This window comes from Myxine glutinosa, chromosome 1 (assembly GCF_964187855.1).
Source record: "Myxine glutinosa chromosome 1, kmMyxGlut1.1, whole genome shotgun sequence".
In the NCBI taxonomy this organism is placed as follows: Eukaryota; Metazoa; Chordata; class Myxini; order Myxiniformes; family Myxinidae; genus Myxine; species Myxine glutinosa.
This window is the reverse complement of record NC_136261.1, coordinates 301,163,131-301,184,882: the sequence shown is the minus strand read 5'-3', so window position 1 is coordinate 301,184,882 and position 21,752 is coordinate 301,163,131. Positions and strand designations below refer to the sequence as shown.

Below are 21,752 nucleotides of genomic sequence, written 5' to 3'. Positions count from 1 at the left end.
TATCACCCCAGATTCACCTTGTTTGAAATTCCAACTTCTTTCCTGGAAGTCCTGGCCGTGTCCATATGTTTTATACCTCTCCCACCCCCCCCCCTTCCTATGCCCCCCACACCCAAAGCCCTCGCCCTCTCTCAGATCTCTCGATGTCTCCATGTCTCTCGGTCCCTGCTCTCAAATGTTGTGTTTGTGTCCTTCCCCCTCTCTCCCCATCTTGTCTACCGCTCCCGATGTTATATGTTTTTGTGTCGGTTTGTCTTTCTGTGTGATTAATGTTCACTCTTTCACGAGCCTCGATCTTGTATACAAAAAAGAATAAAAAATTCCCAAGGGGTTTGTGTCACTGGATGGAGCCTCGACTAACCGGAGACCGGTTAGGATATTGAGGGACACAGGAGCACATCAATCTTTAATGCTTGAAGGCATCTTGCCATGGTCCGAGGAGACGGCAACTGTGGATAGTGTTCGTTTACAGGGGATTGGTGGCTGTGTTAGTGCTCCACTTCATGTCATCCATTTGGAGTCCGACTTGGTGTCAGGACCAGTCACCGTCGGTTTACAAGCCACGCTTCCTGTAGAGGGAGTATCGGTTGTTATCGGGAATGATTTGGCCGGTGGTCAAGTTTATGGTTACCCGATGGTTGTTAAAAAGCCCAGTAGGGAAAATAACACCACACCAGTTAGGGATGGCGACAAGCTTAGCAAGTTATTTGTAGGTGGACTTAACTTCAAAACAACGGAAGATGTTTTGGAGTCCACCTTCAGCAACTATGGACCGCTTTTGGAAGTGCTGCTGATAAAAGACAGGGAGACACGAAAGTCAAGAGGGTTTGGCTTTGTCACGTTTGAAAACGCAAAGGACGCCAGAGAGGCAGAAAAGGATCTGAATAGCAAGGAGTTGGAGGGTCGGACCATCACAGTAGGGAAGGCATTTCCTAGGGGTCGAGGGGGCTACAGAGGAGGACCACGGAGTAGTAGTGGTGGTGGCCGCAAGCGATATTATTATGGAGGCTTCCAGAGTTATGACAGCTCCCGGAGGAAGGATTATCAGAGCAGTGGCCGAGAAGGAGACCGCCAGTCAGGTGACTACTGTGACAAGTGGTCCCACCATAATTATTAGGAGTCCGGAAAAGTTGAAGCACTGAATGCTGCGGAGCCGCCGAGCCAAGATTCCTACACAGACTAACCGTGAACGCCACGTTCCTAAAGGCGTCCATGTAGTGAACTGTCCTCCCCGGACTAACCGTGAACTCCACGTTCCTAAAGGCGTCCATGTAGTGAATACTTCCAGGCCTCACCACCCAACCACCATGGAACCTGGCTTTCCGCTCGGCCTCCTGGGTAAAGTGCTATAGATTTGCTGGCCTTTGGGTTTTTGATCACAACCCCTTAACCTTCATTCAAGAGAAACTAGAAGTAAAAATCAGAGGGGCAGGGACAATGTCGTTGTTGACGCTTGGTCCAGAGGGAATTAACTTTGGAAAGCTCTGGGGGTTCTGTAAAATGTTGTTGCTTTATTTTTGGGGAAGGTTGAATATTGTTGCCCACAGGGATTGCTGATTTGGGTTGTGAATTTACTTTTGCTTGTTTAAAGAGGGCATGCAAAGAAAGTTTTCGCTGTGTTCAAACTTTCTTTCTTGAGGGTGGGAAGTGTTACGGATTCGGCCCTAATGATTGTTGTTATGATTATTGTTGTTGGTTCTAAGTATTCTGGTGATTGTGGTTGAAGGGAAAGGGTTATTATAGAGCGCTCCTGGTAAAAATGTGGCCGGAAATCCGGATCGTGACCGGAAGAGGTGGAGCGAGGAAGAAGAGGCGGTAGGAGATCGTGAACAGACATGGTTGTTGAAGCTCCGGACCGAGCGGGCGACGTACAGTGCGAGTGAACTTTGCGTCCTTGAAGGGAAGTTCGGGCGATAAGAGATATCGCCGGAGTGCATGGAGCCTGTGTCGTCGGGTATCCTCATTGAGGTTCCGGAGGATCCTGGCCTCAAAGCCCAGGTTGGAGTGAAAGCCATCCGCCATCTTCACCCCGCAAGCAACCTGCAGTGAACCGGTTTTGGTCGTGTCGGCTGGACATTATTCCCCGGTGGTTTGCCGGGGACGGCTGGGCAAGAAAGGGCGCTTGAGAATTATACGGAGGCTAGCGGATTGAACCGCAAACGTGTATGTCAGAGCGCGTCTTTGTGAGGTTCCTTTCCACCGCTCTATTGCTGGGTGCTGAACAATGTGACCTCGGGGTCGCCTCGATCGCCTACGCCTCAATTGACTTTGATCGGGCCTTGACTCCCCGATCGCGGGAGCGCACAGAGACATTGGGACTTCGCCTTGGAGGGGTGCAGAGACATTGGGGAGGTGCCGTGAGTTTGGGGTTAAGGGGCTTGATAAGGTTACCGTCGTAAGATTTGATAGTAGGGGTGATTGCCCCCATTGTTGTATGGCTCTTTTTGTGTGATTTATTATATATTATTGTTTGTTCATAACCTGGTGTGGTTGCATTATTGATTTGACTGTTTCATTTGCTGGTTCCATTGAGGGTTTCACTATTTGCTCGATTTCAACCAAGGATAACACATCTTTCTGCCGGGGACCCTCTCGGGGTTCGGAGGTCTACCGAGACCAGAGATAAGGGGAGGACCCCGTAACACAGTCACATTGAGAGGGACAATGATACACATGGAAATCTAAGGTAGATACTGACAAACATAAATCAAATGCAAAGGCAGTCAAAAATACCAGTTCAATAGAGAAAATGTTTCAATAACCATCAAGCAAACAAATTCTGTAATAAGCACAAAGGTGATATGTTAAGATTGAGCACAACTTTCCTCTTGCAATTAATAACCTCTACTTTTTTGACCTCCAGCTTATCATCTTCAAACTAGAACGACACTCCAACGTCACGACGACAACAGACATGCCTCCGCCCAAATTACATCATTAGAATACTTGTACCAAGTATGATTTAAATCCATTCAGCTTGTTCTCAAGTTATCACATTTTTACCTGACATGACCTCTGATATTTGACCTCTTGACCCCAAATTCTAATCAGTTAATCTTTACATCATTATACATACCTGTACCAAGTTTGAATTAGAACACTTCAGCCGTTCTCACGTTATAGACATATTACAGACTTTGACCTTTGACCTCTTGACCCCAAAATCTAATCAGTTCATCTTTACATCATTCTACATAAGTGTACCAAATTTGGACAGAATCCCATCACTAGTTCAGAAGTTATCGCGGTAACAGGATTTTTACATAACATACCCTCTGACCTTTGGCCTTTGACCTCATGACCCCAAAATCTGATGAGTTCATTTTTACCTCATTATACATACCTGCACCAAGTTTGACTAATATCCCTTACGCCATTCTCAAGTTATGGCAGTAACGAAAACCTATCACTGATGGACAGACGGACAACCTGAAAAAACAATGCCTCCGGCGACGAAGTCGTCGGAGGCATAAAAAGATGCTAAGTATGATAGTGTGATAGTGTGGGTTCCCACCCCAGGCCCACCCACCCGACCCACACCCCAAACCACAAGGGGATTTTATGACCCTTTGTTGCGGTGGCAGCAAAAGCCAGGATTTGTTTTCTTGACAACTCGGGTTAGTTGGCAGGAACATGCAAGACTTGCCACATATGTATCATTTGAGACTTGTGTAATTAAACATGGTGAGTACAGTGACAAGATGACTCGACATGTATAATAACTCATGACCAAATAATCTGTCACAGAAAGCAATCTAGATAGGAGCATTGGGAAATCAAATAAATATAGAGCATGATGCAAGACTCACCCTTCTATTCTAGTCGGATACATCGACCCAAAAGATGTCTGACTTTCATACTGTGGAAAAAGGAAAATACAAACATCAGTTTAGCTGCACAAACAAGTAGAAATCAGTCATTTATTTTTATTCTATTAGTAAACAAATGAATCATAAATTAAATCAACTAATATATTAATTGTGAGGCCTGCTGCAAAATGTTTTTATACATTGCTTCAACAGTACACAACTTTTGTGCCCACCTCACAGATAAAGAGTTCTGGCAATCCAATATATTTGAATAAAGTAATCTGACTATATGCAAATGAAAATGTCCAAATACAGTCATGCGTCGCTTAACGTCCTAGATACGTTCTTGGAAACGTGACGTTAACCGAATTGGACGTTGTCCGAACATCACATTGTGAACTTTGTATTTATACTTACGTGAATGTGGAATATTGCAGTGTACTTGTGGCGTGTGAAGGGCCTGGCTGAAGTTCGTCGTGGGGAGGAGTTTGTTTTTTGATGAAAATGTCGAGCGTTATTTGTTTTGTCTGCTGTTTCTTCTCCTCGTACAGATTTGCCAATATGCGGCAAACACTGCATGTGCATTCCTCTCTATGAGTGAGAAGCGTTCAGTGTTGGGGTCCATCTCTTCAGCACTTTTCAGCAGAGTGTTAAGGTCGGCGAAGAATTTAGATAACCCCTTTATAGTGAACTTCTTCTGTACCTCCTCCACCTCCTCCTCACTTTCCTTTTCCCTTGCCTCTTCTTCAGCTATCCGATGTTGCTGCAACTCCAGCAACTCTTCGTTGGTTAGTTCTTCAGGAACAACCTCTAGCAGTTCTTCTATATCGTCGTCGTCCACGCCAAGGTTCAGCTCGTTCAGCCATGTTCACAAGATTGCTCGTAATTTTCTCAAGTTCTGTGTCCGTTTAAAAAACCCTTGAAATCGTTCACCTATCTCTTCAGGACTTTTTTATTTCCACACTCCACTCATACATTGCTTTGACATTATCCCAGGCCCAAGCAATGTTCTTGATGCAGTGGTACATGTTATATTCTTTCCAAAACTCCTTCAGTGTCTTCTCGTCATCCTCCGTTGCAGAAATAGCGATTGCAAAGGTCCACCTGGAGAATCTTCTCTTTGTTTTTCATTATCGTCGTGATCGTAGAGTGCGACATGCCGAAATCACGTGCGATAGCATTCACAGATTTGCCGCCCTCACGCTGTCTTATTATTTTCTGCTTCTCCTCCAAATCAATGCTCTTGCGTTGTTTCGTGCTGCTGCTACCACTAGGGCTGGTTGCGCTGCGTTGGGACCCATGATTAACTTTAGAGTGGATTGATTTTAATAAAATCAAATGAAAAGACAATGGAATAACGCTCACGATACGCAGGGGTAATCGAGACTGGATGCTGATGATACTGCGGCGCTGCCGACGAGGCAAAACCAAGCATACACTGTTATACAGTTTGTAAACTTTTTATTTCGTAAGTAAGGATATCAAATTAAAAGTACAGTACTGTACACTACAATAGCCAAAAAACATAAACCAGTAACATCGGCATTTCTTATATCTATCAAAACATATTATGGATATACTGTATAGTTACTGTACTGTATCATCATAGGCCTGGCAGCACAATCTATTTTGTTTAAGAACACGTGATGAATGCGTGAGCGCGCCCTCTCTGAGGCCACTTACGTCTGCTACGTCCCGTTATCTGAACGGGTTTTTTTTATCCCCATTATTTTCTTATTATTTTATGGGCCACGGACGTATAAGCGATCGGACGTTGTTCGGACGGACGTTAAGCGACGCATGACTGTATATTGATGGCATTATCAATCAAGCAAGTTCCAACAAATAACTACAAACAAAATAATGTAAATGAGCATGTACAGGAAGACCAACCTTGGCATAACATCTCTCCATGTGCTTCAGAGCCGTTTTGGGGTTGATGGGATGTCCACATGACACACAGAATATCTGCAGATCAGCCTCATCTCCTTCACCGTCATTCACCTGCCAATGCCAAGTGGAGGCACAACGTTGTGTTTTTTGCCATTCAAGTTTAGAATGCAAAACATTTGTGTAAACACACCACCGATATCAGACATATAAGGCAGGGACCGAAAAATAAATAGAAATTGAATAATTCAAAGACAAACAGACAAACAGACAGCAGTGAAAATATAACTTCCGTCCACCTTTCGGTGGTGGAAGCAATCAATTTAATTTGACTGTTCAAATTAAAGTCACATTAGATAATGCAGAATTATAGCTCTGTGGTATCTTTGGCAGGGGGAGGGGTGAGGTATTTGCAAATAATGCTGAACATTTTGGAGGTCAGTTTACCAAACACTTGGTGGGGGTCTGGTGCATCTGCTATATTCGCCCAAATAACACAAATCTATAAAATTTCAGTTCCACTTATCTATTTTTGACAATTCTTCAACGTGATTTATTAGAAATTTAAATAAAAGAAAAAACACCTGGCCACATAGTTGGGCTCACCTCCTCATCCTCCTTCACTGACTGATGCTTTGCTTTCTCAATGACAGTCTCAAGCTCAACAAAGCGTCGCTCCATCTCTTCAAGACGTAGGCGTGCCGTCTGCTGTTCACGTCTAATACGCTCCAACATGCGCTTGCCATGTTCCTCAGCCACACAAGGGCTCTGCTGCCACTGCTGGATGCGCTGGGGCAGAATCTCGTATATACGACTGTGGGGGCAGGTGATGAGAGCCTTTGGATTAGGACTTCTTTATCTTAAGTACGAGTAATTCAACACAGGGTGATCCATTAAGTTAGAGTTAAGCCCATAAAATTAGATGGTAACTAACACTAACACTCCCACCCTCTCCCCTCTCCCATCTCCTCCCTCCCCCCCCCCCCCCCCCTCACCTCCACCTCCAGCCCCATCTTGCTGAAAATCAATTTGGAATAAATAAATAAAAATCTGGACTATTAAAGCAAAAACAGAGTTGTTGCCAACTGCAGTAACATCACACATGCACCTCATTTGCTGGATACCAAACGGATCCGCTCAAAAGCAATTGGCAGGAGTCAAGTAAAGCACGCATTTAATAAAAATAAAGTTTTTAAATAAAAAAAAGATGACAAAAACAAGTTTAAAACATGAATAAATGAATGATTGTGAAGGAAAACAGCATGAAGGCCAAAAAAGTTATTATTTTTTTTTAAACCGAAAGAGAAAAGCAAAGACCTACTTGGCTGCGAGCTTCATGCCGCACTCAACACTGCAGTACTTTGAGGTAGGCCGAGCAGGCTGCACACAGTTAGGGCCAAGACACTGCTTAGGCTGTGGAGTCTCACGTGCATCAGACCTGTCGGCATGCTTCACACGCAATTTGTGCCTGCTCTTCTCGCGGTGTCGCTCCGAGCGTGACTATGATGACAATACAAGGAAGTGGAATACATTGGAGAAAAGGTTGTTGGATCATAAAATTCTAAGGTGTCGGGTCTTGCTGATTACTGCATCATGCATTCATTGTACCTGTCTGTCAGAGCGTCGCTCCCGTTTCTGCACATGCTTCAGTTTAACAGCCCTCTTACGGAACGGGCTACGGTCGTGCTCAAGAGAATCCTCCTTACCACTGCTCCATAACAACTGGGGAGGGAAAGTAATGAATAGAGTTGGGAGAAGGCAAAACAAGAAAGTTGATGTGGAGTGGAACATTGGCAAATTAAATAACCAAATGGAAATTGAAGAACATATTAGCTCGCATATTACCAAAAACTAACAAAGAACATGTCCTTACGGATGGGTTAATTTCCCCACTTTTATCATGTATATGGTGTATTTTATTACGACTTGCAACAACTGCTTCCACCAGGTGGCGCTATGCAATTCACATTTACATGGGAGCCACGTACCGTGCATGCTGACAAGCTAGATTAAACCTTACTATTAATTTTTAGTCGACATATGATTAGATTTTTCAGGCATTGTATAATCAGCAGAGGACTTCAGGCTTGATGTCTTCGGTCAAACAAAAAACAAAGATGGCGGCCATATTATTTTGTCTGAATGCCATGGTGGGCGGAGTCAAGCAACAAATATGGGTGGAGTCCGGCAGCTGACCGACCAATGGGTGCACATTTCTAAAATCGACCCCCCAACAAAAGAAGAAGAAGAAGAAGAACAACAACCATGCGACACTTTGCAAGTAAAATTTCACAACATAAGAGGCTCAACCACTATATGGATTGCTTTCGTTAAATCACGGAAAAGAGGTGACTGTATCAAGGCACAATTGCTCCCTGGCAAGCACCTGGTCAATGTGGGGAGAAGCTGCATAATCATGATAAGGAGGAAGGCCATCCATGGAGTCAGAGGAAGTGAAACCACCACCGTATGGAAGGGGATGCTGATTGTCATCCCGAATCCGCAGTAGTTTCTGTGGGATGGTAAAATTGGTAAGCATCAGGATCGGTAAAAGCACAAGTTCTGAAGTGATGTGCGATGTGCTACTACTACAATTACTACTGCAACTACTGCTACTACTACTACTACTACTACTACTGCAGTACATACTCTGGAGCGAACGATGCACTGGCGCAGACGGCACTTTTGGCGAATCTTATTTGGCCCGCCAAATTTTTTCATGTCTCTGCAGAAGTCGCAGCGGCCGCAGTCATCCGTCCGTCGACACGCCTCGCACTCACCACACATGCGTGCAGAACGCTTCATTGAATGCTGTTGTATCCACAAAAACAGTGGCAACAAGTCAGTGTGAGGAATACAAAGATCAAAGGTGGATAAGGTGGGACGTCAAAAATGCACGAAATTGTCATTTGGTTAACATTTCTTCATATGGTGGTGGCAGTAGCATGATGAAGCTCAAAACTGTGGAAACGTAGTCAATGACTGCGTACCATGCATTGTACTAAAGTGAACCTTACTCATAATGCCAGAACAGCACGTGCCAACACGAGCCAGAGGTAAAGCAAATGGATGTGTGAACGACTCAAACTGATTAGAAATGGAATCTGCTCTGAATGAAACTCATTTCTCAACTAAAATCTGTTAGGCCAGTACTAAAGTATTACACATGGGAGCAACGTTTTTTTCCACGCCATCCCTACATAGAGAGTACTAGCGTACTCTCTGATAGATTTTCTGCATTTTAGCAAAATATGATGGATCCGAGCAAGTTTGTAAAAAAATGCAGCACAATTGGAAGCCTGTAGTCAGTTAGATATTTTTCCACAGCAATTGACCTTCATATAATAATATCTAATACATTGTTATGGAAATGACTCCTTGGGGTTAATAAATTCCTAATATAGCATAGTTATGTCGTTATTAAGTGTTTAGGATAAGTGTAGAAGTATTTAAATGTGATATCAGATATGTGTCGCTATTTTGTTAAGATAGACGACGTCCACCATTACATGCATCTAAATCATCAACCCGTTTGAGCCTTTATTCGATGTTTCCACCCTCTTTCATAAGTCATGAATGTCCTTTTTAGTGTCTGGGTAGGCCATCAGCCCATATTTTAGCCAGGAAAAGTAGCCCCTACATAAATCCCAACTGAGCAGCTGCACTAGAACAGAGAGGTTTGCATGAAAGGCTCGCCGAGGTCATGGAAGGTCATGGAAGGCTCGCCCTATTCACGGACCAATCGACCAACGGTGAGCAAGATGGGAGGCGCACAGCACGTCAATGATGGCATAAAAACCAGAGGTGATAAATGGGTGTGGCATCAAGCTGACGAGAACATGCACAAGGAAGGAAGATGGAAAGAAGGATCGATTGCACAAGGAAGGCAGGCATACAGATCAGCGAAAACTAATCACATACAATACTCACCACAAACAAGGCTATCATCCACAGCTCAATGGAATACCGCTCTCCCCTCTGGGCTGGTGCTCCTGCCTCACACCTAGCTCGGCTTCACGCTGTTGAAACCAAAGCTTTCAGAATCACTGGAATCTCCCGCGATGGAGGGCCTTTCACTCACTCACCGCAGGCGGGTTTGGTGGTCTTTCTGTCTTCTACCGACTCCTCTCCGGCCGAGATCCACCAGCTCTGTATGTGCTCTGTCCCCCCCAAATATCCCTGCAGGTCGCACAAGATCTGCCAGCAACCCTCTTATGGTTAAACTGCCAAAATCAAGACTCTCTGCTCACCTTCACTCCTTCATTCCTCTTTTCTCCCACCTCCAGAACAAACTCCCTCACTCTCTTCAATCCCACTCCTCCCTCCAGGTATTTAAAACAGCTGTTCACCACCATCTCTTATCTTCCCCCATCCAAAACCTTGATCTTTTCTACCCCGGTGAATTCACCCACAGATCCACTTTTTTGAAATACCGACTTCTTTCTTGGAATTCCGAGCAGTGTCCATGTGTTTTATACTTCTCCCACCCCCCCAACCTCCCCATCCACATGCCCCCCCCCCCAAGCCCTCTCACTCCCACAGATCTTCCGATGTCTCTGTTCTCTGCTGTTGTACTTGTGTGCTTACCTCTCTCCCAATCTTGTCTCCCGCTCCCTTTATCAGATGTTTCATGTGTCAGTTTGTTTGTTGTGATTAATGTTAGCTCTTGCACGAGCCTCAATCTTGTATACAATAAATAAATAAACAAGAAGACGTCATGCGTAGCACGATACTTGCAAAATCCGCCCTCCCCCACCCCCCAAAAAGTTTTCCATTGATACAGCAAATTGTACATTTCATGAAGATTAAAATTTACAATCTTGATCAAAGCTCAGGTCAACAGGATGAAAATTGACGATTTTTCAGATGAAAAATGAGGATTTTAGAATTTTGGCCTATGTTGACCTTTTGGCCCATGTTCACCTAAAAGTATAATTTGTGGTTGAATTCAGTGACCAGATATGCAAGTCCTCTTCAAATGTCAAGTCAATCAGATGAAAATTGAGGATTTTAGAAATTTGGCCTATGTTGATCTTTTGGCCTATGTTGACCTCAAATATACTTGGTGGTTGAATTCAGTGACCAGATATGCAAGTCCTCTTCAAATGTCAAGTCAATCAGATGAAAATTGAGGATTTTAGAAATTTGGCCTATGTTGATCTTTTGGCCTATGTTGACCTCAAATATACTTGGTGGTTGAATTCAGTGACCAATTATGCAAGTCCTCTTCAAATTTCAAATCAATTGAAAGGATAGGCAATTGAATTGATAGGATAGGATAGGCAGCCGTGAGGAGAATGGCGCGCTGGTTGTGTGAAGACTGCAGTACCTCAGAGATCGCGTTGAGATTTTCCCGCCCGCCTCGATCACCCGATATTTCACATCGCCTCAGGACTCTGCGCTTCGGGCCCCTCCACCTATCCGAAGCGCAGCTTGACTCAGCTGTGAGACGAGGCATCCTTGAGGATAATGGCGCGCTGGTTGCCTGAAGACTGCAGTACCTCAGAGATCGCGTTGAGGAGATTTTCCCGCCCGTCTCGATCACCCGATATTTCATATCTCCTCAGGACTCTGCGCTTCGGGCCCCTCCACCTATCCGAAGCGCAGCTTGACTCAGCTGTGGGACGAGGCATCCTTGAGGATAATGGCGCGCTGGTTGCCTGAAGACTGCAGTACCTCAGAGATCGCGTTGAGGAGATTTTCCCGCCCGCCTCGATCACCCGATATTTCACATCTCCTCAGGACTCTGCGCTTCGGCCCCTCCATCCATCCGAAGCGCAGCTTAACTCGTTAACAGTTAAAATAAACTTCACTAACGGTTGACTTATTATGCTTTCAATCGTTTCATGGCCAAATAATTGAGGTGATGAAGCTTGTCCCGAAACATCGATATGTCAATGCGTTGGACATTTTGTCTCGGGAATGATATTATAACAATACAGGTGATGGACATGACACAAAGTCCCGTGTGGAATGCCGAATACAACAAGGTCCAGATGCGAGACGGACTTTGAACCATTTAATATCCAGATTTAGTGAATTATCTCATGTTCACAAAAAGACGTGAAGGTTTGAAAAATTCTGGATGCTTCCAACCAGGTGAAGTCCGATTGGGTGGATCAGTGACGTGGCTGATGTTGCTCTGAACAATCTAAATGGTGATCATCACGTGGTACGAGCAAAGGTAGCTCTATAATACATTAATGACACGTGCTCATGTTCGCAGCACAGACAGGCATGACGTCGTTATATATGTTAGACATAATCGTTACATGCCCTGCCATCTCCTTCAACACTCCCGGATGTTTATCCGGCCCCAAAGCTTCATCTTCTTTCGTCAACTCCAGGAAACACACCAGGTAATGTGAAAAAACAACGGAATAACTCGTACGGGTCGACAGGATGTCCAGTTTAACGTCCATCCGAGGGACGGTGCACACACTGATGCATCTCCCTACCTGGGAAATACCTTGATTACAGTCTATAGCTCTGTCGGGATTCGAACCCAGGATTGAACAGGTTCGAGGCACGTGTGCACATCTCCAGGCCATCCTATCAGCCCTTACCTGAGGTACTAAATAAAAAAACTTCTTTATTTAAATATACTAGGGGGCCCGTTGTACCAAATTTTCATTGGTCTTTACGGCCTTGCAGCATACCTGCCTTGTAGCATACCTGCCTTCCGAACTCATGAAGCTCGTTTGGGTTTACACCTGTAAGTTTGAATTCGCTTTAATGCCCTTCTGTTTAGTCCCCTTGACCCACTCCTCCCTCTCACAGATGGATGAAAGGACCGATAACATATACTCCTCGTGGCGGTTTTAAACATCCACGTGGTTTTAAACAACATCCATGCGAACATCCACGTGGTTTAATCACCGACCTGTATGCAAATCACAGATGACCGTGGGGACCTATCACTTGACATGCGAACATACAATATGCACCTGACAAGTTAATGCATGTGATGAGGCCTATGTTGACCTTTTGGCCTATGTTGACCTCAAATATACATGGTGGTTGAATCAGTCACCAGATATGCAAGTCCTCTTCAAATTTCAAGTCAATTGGATGAAAAATGAGGATTTTAGAAATTTGGCCTATGTTGACCTTTTGGCCTATGTTGAGCCTTTGGCCTATGTTCACCAAAAATATAATTTGTGGTTGAATTCAGTGACCAGATATGCAAGTCCTCTTCAAATTTAAAGTCAATTGGATGAAAATTGAGGATTTTAGAAATTTGGCCTATGTTGACCTTTTGGCCTAAGTTGACTTCAAGAATACTTGGTGGTTGAATTCAGTGACCAGATATGCAAGTCCTCTTCAAATTTCAAGTCAATTGGATAAAAATTGAGGATTTTAGAAATTTGGCCTATGTTGACCATTTGGCCTATGTTGACCTCAAAAATACTTGGTGGTTGAATTCAGTGACCAGATATGCAAGTGGTCTTCAAATTTCAAGTCAATCGGATGAAAATTGGGGATTTTAGAAATTGAGCAAATTTGGTGACCTTTGGTCTATGTTGACCTTTTGACCTATTGACCCCAAAACAATAGGCTTCTGGCTTTTGACCAACTCTACCATTTGGGGAAGTTTGGTGAAGATCGGTTGAAAATTGTGACCTGTAGGCCGGTGACAAACAAACAAACAAGAAAACGTCATGCGTAGCACGATACTTGCAAAATCCCCCCCCCCCCCCAAAAGTTTACCATTGATACAGCAAATTGTCCATTTCATGAAGATTAAAATTTACAATCTTGATCAAAGCTCGGGTCAACAGGATGAAAAATGACGATTTTTCAGATGAAAAATGATGATTTTGGAAGGTTGACCTTGAGTTGACCTTTGACCTTTTGACCTCAAAAATAGTTAGTTTCCCTATTTAGTGACTCAATGTGCAAATGCTGTTCAATCTTGTGGTGGTACACTGAATCTTGTGGTGAGGCAGTTGCCCTGAAACAACTTGCCTTTGCCTCTTGGAAGGCTAATCCAACTGAAGGAAATCTCAGTTCCTTCCACCAAGCTCGGAACAAGTGTGTGTCTACCCTCAGGAGTGCCAGGAAGCACTATCTCTCCTCACTCAAGGATGAACTCTCAAACCTGTCTCCTTCCTCCAAATCCTGGTGGCGTCTGGTCAAGTCCGTTTCTGGTGTTTGTTCCCCCTCCATCCCCTCCCTTACCTCAAATGGCCACACAGTTGACATCGCACGTGACAAAGCCGAATGCCTCAACTCTGTGTTTGCCTCAAAATCCTTAGTCCCAAACCCATCTCTCTCTGTTCCCACCTTTCCCAGTCGAACCAAACTGCTCCTGGACTCTGTGATCTTCTCTCCTGACAAGGTGGAGGAGTTTTTGTCAAACCTCGACTCTGATTCTGCAACTGGACCAGATGGCATCAGCCCACGGGTCCTAAAATCCTGCTCTGCCGCTCTATCTCACCCTCTCTCTGTTCTTTTCACCCTATCTTTTGCTCAAGGTCATCTGCCAGCATCCTGGAAATCAGCAAACATTACCGCTTTACACAAAAAAGGTGCAAAAACAGATCCTTGCAACTACAGACCAATCAGCCTGCTCCCAATTATCAGCAAAGTCATGGAATCCATCATTGCTTCGGATATGAAATCTTTCCTCTTCTCCAATGGCTTGATCTCTGATCATCAATTTGGTTTCAGACCAGGTCACTCTACTCTGGACATGCTGCTTCTGCTGTCTCAACAATGGATGGAGGTCCTCAATGCCAAACAGGAAATCAGAGCTGTCTCCCTTGACATATCACGTGCCTTCGATACGGTCTGGCACCCAGCTCTGCTCACCAAACTCTCCTCCTATGGTATCCATGGAAATCTCCATGCATGGCTTGCGGACTTCCTCTCTGGTCGTAGTCAACGTGTGGCCCTGAATGGATTTCTCTCATCTCCCCTTCCCGTTCAGGCTGGAGTTCCCCAAGGCAGTGTGCTGGGCCCTGTGCTTTTTCTGGTCTTTATCAATGATCTCTCCGACTCTCTGGAAAATCCTCTGTATCTCTTTGCTGATGACTCCACTCTCTGCCGCTCCATTCCTCTTCCCTCAGATCGGCAGTCTGCAGCCTCCTCACTCTCTGAAGACCTGGACAAAATCACAGACTGGTCAAACATGTGGAACATGTCTTTCAATCCTGACAAATCTCACACTCTTACTATGTCTCTCCGAAAAGATCGACTGGACAACCCTCCCATCTACTTTCTCAACAATCCTCTCCAAGAAGTTCTGTCGCTCAAGCTTTTGGGTCTCACCATCTGCCATGATCTTTCTTGGGAAAACCACATTTCCAAGCTGGCCTCCAAAGCCAGTCGCCGACTGGGCATCCTCCGTCGTGCGAAGTCCTTCCTAGGCACACCTGAGCTCCTCACCACATACAAGGCTTTCATCCGCAGCTCAATGGAATACTGTTCTCCCCTATGGGCTGGTGCTCCTGCCTCACACCTGGCTCGGCTTCACGCTGTTGAATCCAAAGCTTTCAGAATCATTGGAATCTCCCGCGATGAAGCTATCTCTGAGGGCCTTTCACTCACTCACCGCAGGCAGGTAGGTGGTCTTTCTGTCTTCTACCGACTCCTCTCCGGCCTTGCTCCCCCAGCTCTCTCTGTGCTCTGTCCCCCAAATATTCCTACAGGTCGCACAAGATCTGCCAGCCACCCTCTGATGGTTAAACTGCCGAAATCTCGGCTCTCTGCTCACCTTCACTCTTTCATTCCTCTTTTCTCCCGCCTCTGGAACAAACTCCCACACTCACTTCAATCACACTCCTCCCTCCAGGTCTTCAAAACAGCTGTTCACCACCATCTCTTATCTTCCCCCATCCAAAACCTTGATCTTTTCTACCCCCACTAATTCACCCCAGATCCACCTTGTTTGAAATTCCAACTTCTTTCCTGGAAGTCTTGGCAGTGTCCATATGTTTTATACCTCTCCCACCCCTCCCCCCCTTCCCATGCCCCCCCCCCAAAGCCCTATCCCTCCCACAGTTCTCTCGATGTCTCCATGTCTCTCGGTCCCTGCTCTCAAATGTTGTGTTTGTGTCCTTCCCCCTCTCTCCCCATCTTGTATACCGCTCCCGATGTTATTTGTTTTGTGTGTCTCTTTGTCTTTCTGTGTGATTAATGTTCGCTCTTTCACGAGCCTCGATCTTGTATACAAAACAAAAAAAAAAAAAAAAAAAAAAAAAAAAAAAAATTTTCAAGTCAATTCGATGAAAATAGAGGATTTTAGAAATTTGGCCTATGTTGACCTTTTGGCCAAAGTTGACCAAGAATACTTGGTGGTTGAATTCAGTGACCAGATATGCAAGTCCTCTTCAAATTTCAAGTCAATTGGATGAAAATTGAGGATTTTAGAAATTTGGCCTATGTTGACCTTTTGACCTATGTTCACCTAAAATATAATTTGTGGTTGAATTCAGTGACGAGATATACAAGTCCTTTTCAAATTTCAAGTCAATTGGATGAAAATTGAGGATTTTAGAAATTTGGCCTATGTTGACCATTTGGCCTATGTTGACCTCAAGAATACTTGGTGGTTGAATTCAATGCAAGTCCTCTCCAAATTTCAAGTCAATTGGATGAAAATTGAGAATTTTAGAAATTTGGCTTATGTTGACCATTTGGCCTATGTTGACCTCAAAATTACTTAGTGGTTGAATTCAGTGACCAGATATGCAAGTGGTCTTCAAATGTCAAGTCAATCGGATGAAAATTGGGGATTTTAGAAATTTAGCAAATTTGGTGACCTTTGGCCTATGTTGACCTTTTGACCTATTGACCCTAAAAACAATAGGCTTCTGGCATTTGACCAACTCTACCATTTGGTGAAGTTTGGTGAAGATCGGTTGAAAATTGTGACCTGTAGGCCGGTGACAAACAAACAAACAAACAAGAAAACGTCATGCGTAGCACGATACTTGCAAAATACGTCCTCCCCCAAAAGTTTTCAATGTGACATGATGGCCTATGGTGACCTCAAAAATACTTGGTGGTTGAATTCAGTGACCAGATATGCAAGTCCTCTTCAAATTTCATGTCAATTGGATGAAAATTGAGGATTTTAGAAATTTGGCCTATGTTGACCTTTTGGCCTATGTTGACCTCAAAGATACTTGGTGGTTGAATTCACTGACCAGATATGCAAGTCCTCTTCAAATTTCAAGTCAATTGGATGAAAATTGAGGATTTTAGAAATTTCGCCTATGTTGACCATTTGGCCTATGTTCACCTAAAATATAATTTGTGGTTGAATTCAGTGACGAGATATGCAAGTCCTTTTCAAATTTCAAGTCAATTGGATGAAAATTGAGGATTTTAGAAATTTGGCCTATGTTGACCATTTGGCCTATGTTGACCTCAAGAATACTTGGTGGTTGAATTCAATGCAAGTCCTCTCCAAATTTCAAGTCAATTGGATGAAAATTGAGGATTTTAGAAATTTGGCCTATGTTGACCATTTGGCCTATGTTGACCATTTGGCCTATGTTGACCTCAAAAATTCTTGGTGGTTCAATTCAATGACCAGATATGCAAGTGGTCTTCAAATTTCAAGTCAATCAGATGAAAATTGAGGATTTTAGAAATTTAGCAAAGTTGGTGACCTTTGGCCTATGTTGACCTTTTGACCTATTGACCCCAAAAACAATAGGCTTCTGGCATTTGACCAACTCTACCACTTGGTGAAGTTTGGTGAAGATCGGTTGAAAATTGTGACCTGTAGGCCAGTGACAAACAAACAAACAAGCAAACAAACAGACAGAGTCACAAACACAACCGACCAATATACATTACTTGAAAAATCTTCGATTTTGCAAGTAATAAACAGACAGACAGACAGACAGAACCACAAACACAACCGACCAATATACTTGAAAAATCTTCGATTTTGCAAGTAATAAACGCCTCCTCCCTCGAGTCCCACGTCGTGCTCGGACACAAATGGGCTGCCACCATGCATAGGTTCCTGCTGTGTCCCCGCTGGGCACATCCGGAGGTATTCCTTGTCAACATTTTCCGATGTGTATCTCTTATGTAATGAGTGAAAGCCTTTAGGATGGGATAATTAAGGATCTGGGATTCGTCGTTGGTTTGTGGGCACGTGCAACAGCAGGGGTAAGGGGATTGAGCCGATTGGTCGCTTTATTACTTGCAATATCAAAGATTTTTCTCAAGTATATTGGTCGGTTGCGTTTGTTATTCTGTCTGTCTGTTTGCCTGTTTGTCTGTCTGTCTGTTTGTCACTCGCCTGCAGGTCACAATTCTAAACCGATCGTCATAAAACTTCACCATGTTGTAGAGATCTTCACAATTGAGAAGCCTATTGATTTTGAGGTGAAAGGTCACCTGGAGGTCAAATTTCTAAAATTGCCATTTTTCATCCGATTGACTTGAAAATTTAACAGCATTTACACATTGTCACTAAATAGGGAAACTATTGTTGAGGTCAAAAGGTCAAAGGTCAACTCAAGGTCAAACTTCCAAAATCAATTTTCATCCGATTGACTTGAAAATTGAACAGCATTTGCATAGTGCTTCACTGAATTGGGAAACCAACTATTTTTAAAGTCAAAGGTCAACTCGAGGTCAAACTTCTAAAAAATTTCATTTTTTTTTCTTTCTAAAATCATTTCTAAAAATCATCATTTTTCATCTGAAAAATCGTCACTTTTCATCCTGTTGACTCGAGCTTTGATCAAGATCGTCAATTTTAATCTTGATGAAATGGACAATTTGCTTTATCAATAGAAACCTTTTTTGGGGGAGGGGGGGAGGCGTATTTTGCAAGTATCGTGCTCTGCATGACGTCTTTTTGTTTTTGTACATTGCTTCATTTTGCTCCCTTCCCATGACATTTCTTGTAAATACATTATAAAACCACTTGGTCTATGGGTGAATCATGTTTTGATGGCTTCACGTGGTTGTTCTGGTCATCCCCGTTAAGGGTTGATTGCTTGCTAGAGACAGAGTAAGGATAGATCATGAGAGGTGAAAAGATTATAGGTAGAGATTGAAGATGACGTGAGATGGTGATGTAATGCCAAGTTGAAGACACTGATGGAATTGTAGAATTGAGCACAAATTGGAACTGAGGAAGCAGTTCCACAATTGACAGAAAGGAACCAAGGAATTAAGGGAAGCAAAATTCCTGGATTTTGAGAGTTTCATAAGGAAGGGGTTGCTGTCCGAAGACCGTGTGACGTCTGGGGGGGATCCTTTTAACAGCGATATCTTAAAAAGCTTGTAGGAACAGCTCAGCATTGTAAAAGCTGGCAGAACTTGGTTCTCAGATTCAACGTCCACAAACAAGAGCGGAACCTACATGAATATCAACAAATTCTAAAGACGGCTCACACAAACAATGAGGCAAATACAAATTTACCTTGCGTCTATCGTAACTGCCATCATCATAGTTAATGTAGCTTCGGTCTTTGTCTTTTACTTTCTTCTGACGGTAACGGATTGCCAACGATGGATCGTTCTCTGCAAAAAACAAATAAGGTAGAACAAAGTTTGTAATTTTGTAAAAAATAAAAATAAACACAGCTGCCATATCCTCATATTCAATTATTCAATTATTCAGCTGCTTTCATCAGGACAGCACGATTGTGTCCAGATTAAAGAAACAATTCTTGTACTCCAATTCTTTCATACAGGACATTACTTCAACATCAGGATCTATTGGCAAATGAAGTAATAATAGGTGCAGCAGAGAAATCTCGGTTTCCATTAAAAAACAATTTTGGTGTACGAAAAAAGGAACCCACCCCGACAGCGATCACAATACCACTGCTTGATGGACTTGGCAATCTTTTGCGTAATGTTGATGCAGTCCCCATGGAACCATTCATTACACATGTCACATCCTCTGCAAGACAAGTTCTGACATTATGAGCATTTCCTCGCTTACTCAAGCAGTGGCAAATGCTGAAAAAAGATCCATGGTGATGGTCCGAAACTCACATCATAAAACGGTTTGTGTCTGGCTTCCGACAGATGCAGTAGATTTGGGGTTCCGCTCCTGGCTCTTCATTTGGTGCCATTGGCTCTGCCAAATCACTCGCCATTACCTCTGGGGCAGATAAAGCGACCTCAACTTGCGGGCCATCCTGTTTCAGCAAATCACACAAAAGGAGTTGAAAGTAAGTTCAAAGAATAAAAGTTGAATATACTGTTGCGAATATGGAATTTGGCCTCCATATCCGCTTGTAAATATTCCCCTATTTCCCCAATACTCCCCAACTATCCCCAATCCCCCATTCCCTAGTCCCATTGCCGGTAAATAACACTCTGTATAACCGACCTTCCCCTTTTTCCCCCATTAAATGTCGTGCCCAGGTCCACCGCATCACACGTAGACAACTTTCGGACATCTTGCTAGTTATTCTTAGTCTATGTCAGTTAAGGACTCGTTTCCATTAATTATGACTCTTCGTTGCACCAGAATGTGATTATATGGCACCAGTAGTGAGTTTAGGACCTTTCCCATACCTCCTTCCATCTTCTTCCCCAAACAACAACAACAACAACTACAGCTACAACAACAACTACAACCACGGCGCGCGGGGGGAGTGTGCGTCCTCCCACCAGCTCGGTTAGCCGCCATGACCATGCGCTCCACGGGGTTACCACGAAGGGGCTGGCCGTCAGCTCCTCGTCAAGGGCGGAGCCTGGTAAACCCCCCGCACGCACCCAATGAGAAGCAACGTGCCGATTCCACGAGGCGGAGCTAACGAGCCGAGGGCGTGTCACTCCCCGCCAGATATACGAAGCGACTCACCGGATGTGAGGTCAGATGCGCCCCCAGCTTGAAGAAGAGCAAGTCACTACCTCGAGCGCTGTGAGACCTCCCGCATCTCTGGACCGGACCGAGTCGATTCTGTCCCTGAGCCCAGGTGCACCTGGAGCCATCGATCCTGCCTTTCCTAGCCATCAATCCCCGTGTGAGTCAGCCTTTTGTCCCGTTTATCTGTCGTCTGTTGGGGTTAATATAAGATTGTGTCTAAGTGCTTGTCTTTCTATGCTGTACCTCTCGTCCCTGTAATCTGACCTTCCGAACGAATATAATCTCCTCCGGAGGTCTTGAGAACCGTATCCATGGTGTCGTGTCATTTTAATCCCAGCCGTGTGTCTTTTCCTTCATTGACCTAGCGTAGCGCGATTACTCAACGTTCGGGTATAATCGGGTAACTTGTGCAGACGTGGTCATACCAAACCGCTCGGTAAATAACATCTAAGCCATGTCTGTAACAATTGGTGTCGAGGAGTGGAATTCGGACCCGGGACTAAATTTATTAGGCCCAAATTTGTAGTAGAGTCGATTCGGAGCGCGTTTCCCGCGCGAAATTATAACGGCGAAATTTGAATTTGTTATACGGAAATAAAAACCCAAATTTTGAAAGTCGCGCTATGGCAGACCAAGACAGCTGGGGTCCGGTAGTGGAGAGTGAGGCAGGGTCGGTCCAGGACCAAATTGAGGGACGTGAGGAGAGCGAAGCAGCGAGGGTAGCAAACGCACAAAATGGCGCCTCGCTGGTCACCGCGCCCGCGACCGTAGCAGCGCCGCCGATGGATTGGGGCCTATTTATGGAACAAATAAAGGCGCTCATGGTCCGGACAAGTGAAGACCTGAGGAATGACTTGGGGGGCCAAATGGGGGTAATGAGGGACGAAGCGAGGGGTACTGGTGAGGGATTAGACAATAATTTTAGGGGATTAGACAATAATTTTAGGGGATTAGACAATAATTTTAAGGGATTAGACGAGAAATTTGGGAAATTAGACAATAGATTAGGGGAAATACAGGAGGGGTTAATGGGGGTAGAAAACAGAATGGCCGCTCAAGAGAATCAAATGGAAGGGATGCAAAAGGGGTTAGAGGGGGTAGAAAATAGAATGGCTGCCCAGGAGAATCAGATAGAGGGAGTGAAAAAGGGGATAGAGGGGTTAGAAAACAGTATGGAAGGCAAATTGAGGGACATGAGGGACCAAGCGGAAAGGGAAGTTAACCAAATGGGGCAGCAGATAGAGGGGGTC

General features: G+C 44.2%; 1 protein-coding gene across 1 annotated transcript in view; it reads right to left on the bottom strand.

Moving 5' to 3' along the window:
• Positions 1–21,752, bottom strand: part of CXXC1 (CXXC finger protein 1) — an 83,153-nt gene that overhangs the window by 42,100 nt on the left and 19,301 nt on the right. Inside the window, exons 2-11 of the mRNA XM_068135226.2 lie at positions 19,680–19,825; positions 19,484–19,584; positions 19,099–19,199; positions 8,349–8,510; positions 8,086–8,211; positions 7,308–7,421; positions 7,021–7,199; positions 6,306–6,513; positions 5,703–5,813; positions 3,810–3,859 (exon numbers count right to left, since the gene is read on the bottom strand). Of these exons, the coding sequence (XP_067991327.1) occupies positions 3,810–3,859; positions 5,703–5,813; positions 6,306–6,513; positions 7,021–7,199; positions 7,308–7,421; positions 8,086–8,211; positions 8,349–8,510; positions 19,099–19,199; positions 19,484–19,584; positions 19,680–19,825 (1,298 nt within the window). The remainder of the gene's footprint in view (positions 1–3,809; positions 3,860–5,702; positions 5,814–6,305; positions 6,514–7,020; positions 7,200–7,307; positions 7,422–8,085; positions 8,212–8,348; positions 8,511–19,098; positions 19,200–19,483; positions 19,585–19,679; positions 19,826–21,752) is intronic.